Below are 12,718 nucleotides of genomic sequence, written 5' to 3'. Positions count from 1 at the left end.
TCGGCGGCTGGGGAACCCTGGTGAACCCCACCGGGCTGGCGCTGTGTCCCAAGACGGGGCGGTTCGTGGTGGTGCACGACGGCAAGCGGCGGGTCAAGATCTTTGATTCCGGGGGAGGATGCGCGCACCAGTTTGGAGAGAAGGGGGACGCCGCCCAGGACATTAAGTACCCACTCGATGTCACCGTCACCAACGACTGTCACGTGGTTGTCACCGATGCCGGCGACCGCTCCATCAAAGTGTTCGATTTTTTTGGCCAAATCAGGCTTGTCGTCGGAGGCCAGTTCTCCTTGCCTTGGGGTGTGGAGACCACCCCTCAGAATAGGGTCGTGGTAACTGACGCGGAGGCAGGGTCCCTGCACCTCCTGGAGGTGGACTTTCCAGAAGGGGTCCTCCGGCGAACGGAGAGGTTGCAAGAGCATCTGTGCGGTCCCCGAGGGGTGGCGGTGTCCTGGCTCACAGGGGCCATTGCGGTCCTAGAGCGCCCCCTGGCCCTCGGGACCGGGACCTGCAGCACCACGGTGAAGGTGTTCAGCGCCACCATGCAGCTCATTGGCCAGGTGGACACCTTCGGGCTGAGCCTCTTCTTCCCCTCGGAAATCACGGCCTCCGCTGTGACCTTCGATCACCAGGGGAATGTGATCGTCGCCGATACGTCCAGTCACGCTGTCCTATGCTTAGGAAAACCCGAGGAGTTTCCCGTACCGAAGCCCGTCATCACCCACGGGCTTTCCCATCCTGTGGCACTGACCTTCACCAAGGAGAATTCTCTTCTTGTGCTGGACAGTGCCGCCCATTCTGTAAAAGTCTATAAGGTTGACTGGGGATGATGGGCGTAGTGAGGATTCTGGGGCTTGGAACCAGAAGCCCTGGAGCGGCCACTAATGAATTGTTTAGCCGTGGATACAGTGGGGCCTTGACTTACGAGTGTCCCGACTAACGAGTTTTTTGAGATACCAGCTGTCTCTCGGCCGATTTTTTGCATTGAGTTGATAGAGTAATTTGAGTTAATGAGCTCCTTAACGAGCTCCTTAACGAGCTCGGTCTCGGAACGAATTAAACTCATAAGTCAAGGTCCCACTGTACATTATTTAGTCTCATCTATCCAATAGGGATCATTATAACTGCCTGGCAGACTTACAGAGGGTGAGGCAATTATTAAAGAATATTAATGAAATCTACCATTTATTGGATATGTACTTCATGTGCTAAGAATTGTTTTAAAATATTAGCTCATTTGATCCTTAACAGCTACCCATAAGGTAATTTATATTATTAATCCCGGTTTAGAGATGAGAAAACTGAGACCCAGAGAGCTGAAGCGACTTACCCAAAGTCACACTTACTGTGACAATCACCATTGGAACGCAATTCTGACTCCCAAACGCTTCCTTAAATAAAATAACATATGTGGGGGGAAATACATGTGAATGTATATTGTTGCTATGTGTACGCTATTTACAAGTAGTCATTTATTTTAGTTGGATGCACAGAGGAGACTTTACAGAGAATTCAGAAAGAGGGTTTTGTGGTGGGCATCAGTGAGCTCAACTTGCAACTCGTCTGATGCAATACTGGGTGGAGTTACTGTGGGTCCTGAGTTACTTGACTGAGAAAAACAATTGAACTGCTTATTCAGAAGGTAAATGTGTCTTCTGGCAACTGTATCTCCCCCACTGTTTAGGCATCAGGAAAGATTACCTAGACTTGGTTGAGAAAGGCCTGTTTTGGTGTATGTTCTGAACTACTGCAGAACACACTATATTTATACAAGTGTTAGAGGGCTGGATGATACTCCTGTTACATGTTTATGTTAATACAGAGATAAGTCACCACAATTAGTTCGTGGTAAAAATGATTTTGCTGGGCTTTTTATAATCAATAGTAACCTGAAGCACTTTTGTGATGGGGTGTTTGTGCAATTTAAATTTGCCCCATGTATTGCAAACACTGTATACTCAAGAAATACTTCTCTTGATTCTAAGTCAGCATTTAAGTTACTGGTAAACACTGAAATCTTTCTTGAGTCAAAATATAGCCTTGACCAAGATAACACTTGCTTCATGTTGTGATTGATTCAATGAATGAAAATTTCAGGTGAAGTAGCCAGTTCTTTCTTTGTGTGTTTTTAGTTGGATGCACAGAGATGTGTGTAAGCATCTCAGAGTTTAGTGCTGTTGGAATAGTACCGAATAACTGGCACCTCACAAGCAGCACAACATTTTTCTCAGGGAGGAAATACTGGGTTTGAAAGGTGAATGTTTGCTTCAGATAATAGCTGATGCTTTATCAACTACAGGATTCTATTATACTAAGGATTTGGTAGACATAATGTACACACTAGAGACAGTCCCAAAATTATGAGTAAAATACGTTTCAAGATTTTAAGTTTGTTCTTTGGAGCTAAAAGAGCCTGTTTCTATGCCAGTCCACAAAAGCCCATTTTGCTTCTGTGTTCTTATCAAATAGCACTAACAATAAGATTTCAGACACTCTGGAGCACATTTGTCAGTGCATTCCAAATAAGGATTCTGGGGACAACCCCACCCATGGAAGTCATCCTTAGGTCAGTGACTTCATAGGTAACAAGAAAAGTCTCAGGTGGAGATACATGTTCAAACTTGTTCATTTGCAAGTAGGGCCACTGTGGTTTGATCTTTAAAAAGTTTTCCTTATGCCCTAGCTGGTTTTGTTCAGTGGTTAGAACATTGGACTGAAGGGTCACGGGTTTGATTCTAGTCAAGAGAACATGCCTCTGTTGCAAGCTCAATTCCTGCCCCCAGTCAGGGTGTGTGCAGGAGGCAACCAATCGATGTATCTCTCTTGTATCAATGTTTCTCTCTCTGTGTCTCTCCCCCTCTTTTCCACGCTCTCTGAAAATCATTGGAAAAAATATCCTTGAGTGAGGATAAATAACAACAAAGTTTTCCTTAGGAATAATGACATTTTAATGGCCTTTGAGTTGAGTCAGTTCAAGGGATTTTCTCTTGTTTGGATTTATCAGTGGGATCATCTTTGGCTATGGTGCTGTGCATATGTCTTTTTCAGACAGTACTCGGAGAGAAGATGTGGAACATGTTGCACATGTGGAGATATGTGATCAAGGTATTGCTTGTTTCCTGTGGATTACCTCACCAGAAGAATGAGGTGTGAGTCCTGAGATGATGTGAGAGAAAATCAGAGAGGTGATAACAAGCAACCTTGTTAACTGCTACCTCTCTTTGGGAGTGGGTGAGGCAGGATATGCAACATAAGTTTTTGATCTCCTGAGAGGCAGGAAGAGATCATTACAGTGAAAAGTTAAAGGTTTCAAGGTGATAGAGGAGAGCCCAGCCGGTGTGGGTCAGTGATTGAGCGTGGACCTATGAACCAGGAGCTTACAGTTCAATTCCTCTGACAGGACATATGTCCGGATTTTAGCTTCCATCCCCAGTAAGGGGTGTGCAGGAGGCAGCTGATCAATGATTCTTTCACATCATCAATGTTCTCTCGGGGGAGGCAGGGTTTCCCTGGGAAAGATGCAAAGCTGGCTGTTTTTGATCTCCTGAGAGGCAGGAAGAGATCATTACAGTGAAAAGTTAAAGGTTTCAAGGTGATAGAGGAGAGCCCAGTCGGTGTGGGTCAGGGATTGAGCATGGACCTATGAACCAGGAGCTCACGGTTCAATTCCTCTGACAGGACATATGTCCGGGTTTTAGCTTCCATCCCCAGTAAGGGGTGTGCAGGAGGCAGCTGATCAATGATTCTTTCTCTCATCAATGTTGTTCCTACCTCTCTTTCCCTCTCCCTTCCTCTGTGAAATCAATAAAAAATTTGTTTTAGAAGAAAAGTTTTCCTTTTCCAAACATCGTGTGGACCTAAGAATTTGCTGTTTTAAATATTCTTATGCTGAATAGCGTGAGCTATGGAAAATACACACAAATGTTCAAAGCAAAGCTTTTCAAGGCCTTTGAAAGGCTTAGCAGATTGATGAGCTATGGTCTAAGTGGCATCAGAGTGACCTTCATTCTTTCTAACCCATAACTTCTCCTCATTGTATCCTAGGAGACTGTTTATCTCTTGTCCTTAGAAAGTTTTTCAAAGCCTGCGAAGTCCTCTCCTAGGTCTTCTGAAGCTCACTCAGGTGCCTGAGGTTGTGTTCAAGGACACACCAAATATGTTGCCGGGAAAATAGCTCAATGAACAAAAGTAGTTCCTTCTACTAAAATTGATAGACCTTTTCTTGAAAAGAAAGCTGTTGATACAAGAGCAACATCTAGAAAAACTTTCATTTACATTTTCTAAGGACTTTGGTTCATTTTCATAAATCTCCCCTCTGGCAAGTCTCACCCAGGACGCAATGATTACCATTTGGCAAGGGCCTTATCTAGATCTTTCCTGACTCCTCATTAAGTGGGGTGCAACCCATCCGAAGTGAATAATATACCTTTTGAGGAACAAGCAGAACATGCCATGCATCTCAGAAAAATGAAGAACCACTGATGATGGCTGATTTAATCATCCTTATACCTGCCACAGAAGGAAGAGGTGTATATTGGAGGTTAGTGCTTTACTCATGGTGACACACTGTGGTGGTGTATCATGGTTAGTAAGGAGATGACTGCTTTCTTGAAGAGTAAGTGGAAAATATGACAGGGAGGCTTCAAACGCTCACCACCACTATCACACTGAACAGTCACGGAGTCTGCTGAGCCCACAGCCACTTCTGAGGAAAACTATGCCCCTCCCACAGGCCCGCTGACCAGCCTGTCCTCAGGTACCATGTTTTCTATTACATGATCCCCTCTAGCAATAGCTGATTGGATAGGGGTACACACCTAACTAAATAACAGCCTACTCATCAATGTCCCATCAAAGGTATGAATTAGACCAGGACTGGCCTACCAATTGGCCTGGGGCAAACAGGTTTTCCCAGAAAGCAGATTGAAAGGAGATTGAAACAAAGTCATAGGCCGCTTACTGACGGGTATCCATTCTAAGAAATGCACTGGTAGGCAATTCCGTCGTTGTGCGTACATAATAGAGTGTCTTACACAAACCTAGATGGTGCCGCCTACTACTGCAATTGTATGTGCTATACTTTTACATGACTGGCAGCACAGTAGGTTTGTTTACACCAGCATCACCACAGACATGTGAATAATGTGTTGCACTGTGATGTTATGACAGTTATGACATCACTAAGCAATAGGAATTCTCTAGTTTCATTATAATCTTATGGGACCCCCGGCATATATGCAGTCCATTCTTGACCAAAACGTCACTATGCGGTGCGTGACTCTAGATTCCTGTCCCTGAAATTTTGAATAGAGATACATGGAGCAAGTCAGGCAGAGGGCAGCCTGGGGGTAATGCTGAAAGCCAGCTCAGTGAGAGGGGCACGGAGCAGCTGTGAGCGAGCCAAAGTCACAGATGAGAAGAAGCTATGAGGCAGAGAAAAGATAACCACTATGAAGAATCCAGGTCAGAATGGGAGGAGAAAATGCACCCAGAGAAGCTAATCTGTGAGATTTTTTTTTTGCAACAGAAAGTGTCTAACAAAAGCTACCCTATGTTGTTGATTTGTTTGGAAAATTTAAACTTAAACCTGTGGATTTTGATGACATGAGTGAGAAACTAATTCTGAGAGATTCCTCACACTCCCATCAACACATCCACCCCTCATCCTGGTGGGGCCTCAGACCAGAGTCCAAGCAGAGGCCAACGTACCAAAGGTCTAAATATTTGAGTTATAAGTCAAGCCACCAAACTGTTAAATAAAACATATTTAACCCTCCTGTCTTGATAAGGATAAGTGTATAAGTTAAAAGTACTCTTTCATTATGATCTGGAAGGCCAGGTTCCATTTGGAATACTTGGATGGAAATTTTGCTCAACTTTGAGGTGCCAAAGTTTAAAGGAAGATCATGATAGGCTGCAGCATGTTTAAAAGGTCTGAAGAAGAACCCAAAAAGCGCATTTGCTTGTCAGCCTCTAACAACTAGAATGTAAACACCATGAAGGCAAAGATGCTTGTGTTGTTCGCAGCTATATCCTCGCGCCTAGAACACAGCCTGACACCTTGTAGGCATTCAGAGATATCTGTTGAGTTAGTGTATGTTTTTTCCAAGGACTTTTTCTAGACCATGTATTCCTTTCACTGAAAGGGAAGTGCTGTAGGCAGCTGGGTAGTTTGGGGAAGCTGGTCGAGAATGAAAACAATTTGTGGCGGGTTTGCTGAGTGACTCGGAGAGAGCACAAACGCATTATGGTGACTTTGTGGTAGCCTGGGTTGAGACTGGGTGAAGAACTTCATGTCCTCAGTCACCGCATTTCCAATTCACCAAGCACGTGGGACTTTGAGGTATGAACATGGCCTGAGTTTTTGTGAGTCATGTCTTTTGTCAGACCACGAAGAATGATAATATGAAACTGCACTTTAAGCCATAGATTTTAGGACTGGAAGGAAACTTCAAAATTTTTAATTACCATGCACTCAAATGACAACCAAATGATGTCCTCAGTCACCGCATTTCCAATTCACCAAGCACGTGGGACTTTGAGGTATGAACATGGCCTGAGTTTTTGTGAGTCATGTCTTTTGTCAGACCACGAAGAATGATAATATGAAACTGCACTTTAAGCCATAGATTTTAGGACTGGAAGGAAACTTCAAAATTTTTAATTACCATGCACTCAAATGACAACCGAGGCCTGCAGAGTTGTAAAAGGACAAGTTCAGGTCACACAGGTAGCTAAGGGTGGAACCAGGACTTGAAACTGGACTTTTCTATATTCCACACTGACCCCTGGAGTGGGAAAGAATCTTTGAAGGTCAAAGGCTGGGGATACAAACACACACACACACACACACACACACACACACACATGTACATGTACATATGTATGTGTTGGCACTAGATCTTTTACTGGTGAACTTCTTATGTTCTTTACAAATAGATCTTTTGCCCCAACTTTCCTAAGTCAACTTTCATTTTATTGTTTCACTGCATCTACTGGGATGTCTTACTGTTTCTTTCTCAAATAACATCCAGGTTTGTATGCATGCTGGCCCAAGAGAACACCATAGTATTTCCAAATTGTCTGCTTAGTAACCAGGGGTGGGCAAACTTTTTGACTCGAGGGCCACAATGGGTTCTTAAACTGGCCCGGAGGGCTGGAACAAAAGCATGGATGGAGTGTTTGTGTGAACTAATATAAATTCAAAGTAAACATCATTACATAAAAGGGTACGGTCTTTTTTTTTTTTTTAGTTTTATTCATTTCAAATGGGCTGGATCCAGCCCGCGGGCCGTAGTTTGCCCACGGCTGGCTTAGACCATAACCAGCAGGCCTGTCTCTTTAATCATAAGTAAGCCCTAATGCAGTGATGGCAAACCTTTTGAGCTCGGCGTGTCAGCATTTTGAAAAACCCTAACTTAACCCTGGTGTCGTGTCACATATAGACATTTTTTGATATTTGCAACACATAGTAAAACTAAGGCTTATATTTTGATATTTATTTTATATATTTGAATGCCATTTAACAAAGAAAAATCAACCAAAAAATGAGTTCGCTTGTCACCTCTGATACGCATGTCATAGGTTCGCCATCACTGCCCTAATGAGTCCAAACCCATGAGCTCTCTCCCTGCTTCATTCTACTTCATGATCATCAAATGTGCACAGCAGCACCTGTGTTATAAAAAGGAGCTTCTGCTTGCAAAAGAGCGTGATTAAAGAACTTAAACACAACTAACATTTGCACAATACTTGAAAATTGTTTCAAAAAGCTGTTTATTTGGCCCTCACACTGTCTCTGAGATAGATGGTCAGGTTTTATTAGGGTGACTCTGTAGGGGAAGAAGCTGAGACTGACAGAAATGGAGTGACGCCCGAGATCACATGACCAAATCCAGCTGTGTTTGGGCTTGGGGGAGAGCAGGTATCTGTAAAAAATCCCCGCCCCCAGGTGACAATATGTGCAGCCAGGGTTGGGTCCCACTGCTCTAGAGAACAAACAACTGCCAGCCTTCCCTTCGTGGGGTATCTTCACCACATCTCCCCTTCACATCAATTTGTCTGAGCAGTAGGAAATGTTCTGTGAGAAGAAACATTGCCACCCTCCCCTGGTTTCAGAGCTTCCGCTTACAATGTAGACTGATCCTATCAATTTCTGAGCATCACACGCTCCACACTCGGTGCCTTCTTTGAGGTGCTATGGAGAGAGGCCTGTTTCCATGGCAAGAGCAGGTGCTGTGACTAGGCCTTGGGAGGGCTCTGAGCGATGGGAGTCAAATTCTGATATTTCCTTTAAACTGAATGCTTTTGTTTAAAAAAAGGAAAGTACTCATTATTTTCAGAAATCAGAGAAGGTAACTCTTCAGCTGCCTGGCGCACCGTGCTCTGTAGTTCTGTGATCTGACATCCAGCGTTGTGAGAGCTACACAAGCCAGGCAAGGAGAGACTTCAAGAGCCAAGTGGCCAGTGGCAGCCGCCTGCCTATGAAAGGCCACACGTTCCAAAACCAAGGCCCCCACGTTCTCTCCCATTCCTCTCCCCTGTCATGTGCCCTTTCCTTGGCTGTTTAGCTGTCATTCCCCGCAACCACCCAAATTGCAGAAGTAACATACATTCATAGTACAATTGGAAAAGAGAAATAAGCATAAAGAGCCCAGCCGGTGTTGCTCAGTGGTTGAGCGTCCACCTATGAACCAACAGGTCATGGTTTGACTCCTAGTCAGAGCACATGCCCAGGTTGTGGGCTCAATCCCCAGTAGAGGGCCTGCAGGAGGCAGCCGATCAATGATTCTCTTTCATCATTGATGTTTCTATTTCTCTCTCCCTCTCCCTCTCCCTCTCTGAAATCAATAACAATATATTTTAAAAAGAGAAATAAGCATAAAGATATTTAATCACTTTCAATGAGAGAAAATGACTGATAACATTTTGAATTGAGTTGACTCATCATTGTGGAATTAGCATTCCTGAAACTCACTTTATCAATCCAAATTTTGTAAAAACAGTGAACAGATCACATAAATTGATAGGCCTTCTGCAAAATAAATTTTAGGCAATGTTCTGTGGGAACATTCAGCTCAAGTTCAATTTTGGAGATCCCACAACCCAAGAAGCAAAGGTCCATGGCAGAGAGGGAGGTATTCACCAAATATTCCATCTGCCCCACACAGTTCCCTGCGGTTCGGCTGGGCCACTTGACAAGCTGTGGACAGAACCCAAGATGAAACAGTATAATTAGTGTGAAAGGAGAAGAATGATAAAGTGAGGATACGGGCTTTTCTGAGGTGAAAAAGAGGTCTCAATTGCATAGTGAAAGTACCATAATTTATAGAAATAAAATGTTGTGCCTACATTTTATAAAGTGAAATTCAAGTGGAGTCTAATTTAGCTCCTAGTCTTTTCAGTCATACCTAAGTTAGCACTATAGCCAGGAAAGTTCAGTTTAATGTATGTTTTCAGGGTGTTCCCCCACCAGTCATAAAGGCAACCTGCCCCTGCTGCTTTACAAAGGGAGAAGAGTTCCTGTGAATCCGTGAAATCGAAGGTCAGCAGCGGGGCTGTGAGCTGCGTGGGCACCGTGTGGTCAGTTGCATGGTGACGTGTGGTAAAATCCGAGGAACCTTCTGCTCCAATTTCTTCACATCAGCCCTTTCTGCCCTCTGCCCAGTGTGCTCGCTGGTGAGCAAGGTGTTCCAAAATAGACTTCAGCACAACGACCTTTCTTCCCAGTCTATTTCCATTTTCAAACCACTGATTGAAATATCTGGGACTGACCGTGAAACTGATGACATAGGAGGCCAATTCCATTACATGTTGGACTTAATTTCACATCTCCCCCTCCCCCACCCCTGGGGAATGCTAACAAATAAATCTTAAAATTACTAATTTTTCTTCTTCTGGCAAATCAGTAAGAAATACTTTCTATGAATTTGCTAAATTTTCTAAGAGCATTCTCTGTCCGAGTGAAGCACGTGACGATATCAAAATGTATTTTGATCGTGCAGGAAATTTATCAGATTACTGTTTTTTTTTTGTAATGTCTTTGTCAGGTTTTGGCAGTAGGGTTGTGCTGCGAGTTGGAAAATGCTCCTTCCTCCTTTATTTTCTGAAATAATCTGTGTAACATTGATGTTATTTCTTCTTAAATGTTTGATAGAATTCACAGTGAAATTTTGTGACCAGGAGGTCTCTCTCTCTCTCTCTCTCTCTCTCTCTCTCTTCCTCCCCCCCTCCCTCCCTCCCTCCACCTGTGTGTTTGTGTCCAGACTTTATAGGTTTTTTTTTTCTGCAAAAAGATTGGCCAGTTGGAATTCACTCTACCATACTGGAAAAGGAAAAGGAAGTTTATCAATTTAAAACATAACTTTTACATTTCTTTGATTTCTTTGGCAAGCATCTATCCAGTAATATGTCCTATGTGATCATTTTATGTGAAGCAGTTTGCTAACAGTGGAGCTATAAAGACGCTCCTAAGGCACTGGTGGTCTGGTGTGGAGATGGGCAAGACAATCAGAGGACACAGTACAGAATGGCAAGTGCTCTGCACAGGTTGCTCCAGGCACTACCAAGAGGGAGAGGTAACCCAAATTGAAGAGATGACGTCACCCTGGAATTCCAAACTGATGCATGTCATAAACCCTGGTTGCTTCATCCAAAACAAGCTAAAAGTAAACAGTATCCTGTATCTAGTCAGGATTCTGGGGCCATATAAAGAAGACAAAAATGACAGCTGTGTTCCAGGATATCAAATGGCATTTTACGGATATTTTCACATTTAGCTAAACATCCCAGTAGTAAATTTATTAATATCTGCCCGGGTCAAATGTGCCCTTTTCAAATAAAGCTTATTGATGTTACAATAAAATATTTCCCACAGTGAAATATTCTGAAATCTTCTCCTATGTGCACCCCTTATCCATCATCATGGAAACCACAAATTCTGTGGGAGAAGTAAAATTGATATAACAGACACTTTCCTAATGCAAAGATATGTCGTTGGAGGGGTCCTCCTGTCTTCTCTATGCTCTTATATCTCTCAATGCTCAGTATTGAGAAGGCTAAAAGGCTAATTCCAATGTAACCCTGATGTTTGGGGGGCTAGCAATCTGCATCTGTGCCAGCAATCTAATGTACATTCTTGATAATCTATGATTAAGTCACTGCCCCTTTCTCCAGATTCCGGTCTTGCAAGACCTGTTACCTAAAGGCTCACATTTTACAGAGGCCATAAACCATGAACATTACACAACCCCGGAGGGGGTTATCAGCGCTGGCGCCAGGCCAGGCCCTTAGATACGATCTCAAGACCCCCATCCCAACCCACCGGGCTTTTTGCAAAGTCCACAAAAGGACGGGAAGTCCCATCCTTATTTAGGGGACAAAGAAACCAAAGGGGATAAAAGAAGCTCTTCCACCATATTGGTTTGCTCAGACTCAGGAGGCAACTCCTCTGAGACTGGTGGCATAATAAACCTGTGTAACTCCATTTCCCTAAGTGTCGCTTGGGTTTCTTCGGTCTTCTACAACAGTATCTGCCACCAGGCACTGAGGAATCAAGACCTTGGCCCTGGTTAGAGTGTCATTCTGATATGACAAGGTTGTGGGTTTGATCCCCGGTCAGGGCACATACAAGAATCAAGCAATGAATGCATCAATAAGTGCAATAACTCTCCCTCTCTCTCTCTCTCTCCCTCTCTCTCTCCCTCCTGCCTTCTCTTCTAATCTCTAAAAAATCAATTAAAAAAAGAAAAGAAAAAAAGACCTCACTAGACACCTAGGCACGGATGGTCCTGTCCTCACCCAACTCAGGTGGCATCGTTCCTGCACACTGACCGAGGGACCAGGGAGAGGCACAATATTCAAGAGATTGCAAGATTTCCCCTGGTAGCTCTGTTTAACGATTAGAATGCATTGTTTAAAGAGGTCAGAGACATTAGCTAATTTCAAAGAACAATGTAGGATAAATATGGAGCCCGAGGATAGTTTTGACTCCTGGCACCCATCACTTGGTCAGGAAATCCAGAAGAGCTTCTCCAGTTTCAATGGAAACCACCCTCAATGATGTGTTGATTTGACAGGTTATTTTATAACTGAGTTAAGCGGTTTTTTTTTGACAGGATGTGTGTTAAATTAAGATTGTGTCTATAAGATTTTGTCTCTGTTGTGAAACGTGCCAAATAATTTATAAATAATATTTAGCAGCATCTCTTCATGTAATCACCGTTAATGAAAGGCTACCTGCCAGGATATGACCTTCTCTTGGGTTCCATGCTCTCTCTTCCAGCTAAGCCACCTCATTAGCATCTCCCTCTGGGGGAGTGGGCTCCTGCCTCAGCTCTCCCGCTGGCTCTCTCTGAAGCCAGCTCCTGCCCCAGCAGGCGCAGTGGAAGCGTTAAAGGTTTTCCTATCTGGTGCCTAGGGTCTGCCACCCAAGACATAGGCCTTGTTACTCACTCCTACCTAAGCTACATTGGCAGCCTTGACCTTGTTCTTACCCTCAGCTTCATCGTCCCAGCATGGATACAACTTCTGGGTCCCAGCTTGGCCTCAGGTCTACTGTGTTGGGCTCCTTTTGCTTTATCCATAGATGTGACTTTCTTTCTTTCTTTTTCTTTCTTTCTTTCTTCCTTTCTTTCTTTCTTTCTTTCTTTCTTTCTTTCTTTCTTTCTTTCTTTCTTTCTTTCTTTCTTTCTTTCTTTCTTTCTTTCTTTCTTCCTTC

General features: G+C 43.6%; 1 protein-coding gene across 1 annotated transcript; it reads left to right on the top strand.

Moving 5' to 3' along the window:
* Positions 1-2: 2 nt before the first annotated feature.
* NHLRC1 (NHL repeat containing E3 ubiquitin protein ligase 1) lies at positions 3-969 on the top strand (the record flags this gene model as incomplete). Its single annotated transcript, XM_005873040.2, has 1 exon — positions 3-969. A coding segment is annotated over one exon (828 nt), but the record flags the coding sequence as incomplete, so codon positions are not given.
* Between the last annotated feature and the right edge of the window lie 11,749 nt (positions 970-12,718).

This window comes from Myotis brandtii, unplaced genomic scaffold (assembly GCF_000412655.1).
Source record: "Myotis brandtii unplaced genomic scaffold, ASM41265v1 scaffold398, whole genome shotgun sequence".
NCBI classification, from domain to species: domain Eukaryota; kingdom Metazoa; phylum Chordata; class Mammalia; order Chiroptera; family Vespertilionidae; genus Myotis; species Myotis brandtii.
The sequence above is the reverse complement of the archived record's forward strand: the minus strand, read 5'-3'. Positions and strand labels throughout refer to the sequence as shown.